This window comes from Buceros rhinoceros, unplaced genomic scaffold, assembly GCF_000710305.1.
Source record: "Buceros rhinoceros silvestris isolate BGI_N320 unplaced genomic scaffold, ASM71030v1 scaffold12521, whole genome shotgun sequence".
In the NCBI taxonomy this organism is placed as follows: Eukaryota; Metazoa; Chordata; class Aves; order Bucerotiformes; family Bucerotidae; genus Buceros; species Buceros rhinoceros.
In genome coordinates, this window is record NW_010393725.1 from 58,053 (window position 1) to 59,134 (window position 1,082).

The 1,082-nt window shown below is 43.0% G+C and overlaps 1 protein-coding gene across 5 annotated transcripts in view; it reads right to left on the reverse strand.

Annotated features, from left to right (window-relative positions):
- Positions 1–1,082, reverse strand: part of LOC104501204 (muscleblind-like protein 3) — a 55,883-nt gene extending 54,801 nt beyond the window's left edge. For 3 of the 5 annotated variants that reach the window (XM_010144977.1, XM_010144976.1, XM_010144978.1), the window contains exon 1: positions 233–421. In XM_010144977.1, the coding sequence (XP_010143279.1) occupies positions 233–406 (174 nt within the window). In that variant the 5' untranslated portion in view covers positions 407–421. Of the gene's footprint in view, positions 1–232 lie in introns of all 5 variants that reach the window. The other 2 variants (XM_010144975.1, XM_010144974.1) reach the window with 1 other exon arrangement.

Here is a 1,082-nt window from a genome sequence, read left to right on the forward strand (position 1 = left end):
CCGCTCTAGGTAAAAATCCTCGCTCCCCCCGCGACGCCTGGCACTCCAGGCGGTGGCACCTGATGCCAGCCTCAGCCTGGCTTTCGGCAGCGACACCCCGCACCGACAGCGTCCTCCCTGCAGAAGCAGAGCAGCACACAGTTGTTCTGCACATCCCACACCCGGCACGCCGAGCCGTTCGGAAAAGAAAGGAAATCAAGAGCTTCGGGAAAGCACGCGTGACAGTCCTCACCTTTAGGGAGTCAAAGCAGGCAATAACTCGACCATTTTCCACATGGCAACTCCGTGACGGATGGGCGAACTTGCACTCTGCATCAGACCGAGAACAAGTCCCTCTCTGAAACTCTCGACACACTTCTAACGTCAGCCATTTTGTATCACGAACCAGGGAGACGTTCACAGCCATATTAAAAAACAAAAATTAAAACGCCAGCAATCGCACCCTTCTGCAGGGCAGTAGCTACTGCTGATCTTATTTTTTCTTCTTTTTTTTTAAAAAAAGGGTAAAAAAGTGAATTCAAGTTAAACGTGAAGAAATAACTAACTTGTTGCTTTGGTAGAACTCCTATTCATCAGCACTTAGGTTTTCATTTAAGTCAAATCGTGTTTGTTTAAACAAGAATTAAACATAAAGCCAATCATAAAATAGAAATCTTATCAGAACAACTGAAAATCAAATTAGAGGCCAGCTCCTAAAAGTGCAATTGTAGAAGTTAAAATATAAGTGTTATATTTTGTGCCACTGCCGAAGTTACTCGCAAATAACTGGCAGACTTTCAAAAGAATTCTGTGCTCTCCAGTTAATGGTTTCAATTATTCTTGCAAAAAGCATATGCTGCTGGCAGCGCTTCAGTTTGTGGAATGGTCTCGGTCCTTGGGGAGAAAACTTCGGGGTTTTTTTTTTTCCTTCTATTTCTTGCTTCTAAAAATTACAGTTCGCGAGCATCAAAACGAGCAAAAGGACGTCTGAATTTATTTTTCCCTCTTTCTTTCTTTTCTTTCTTTTAAATATTTGCTACATACTCGGGGGAAGGAAAAAAATAAAATGGCTGAGCAAACTGCGTGTAAATAGGGAGCAAAAA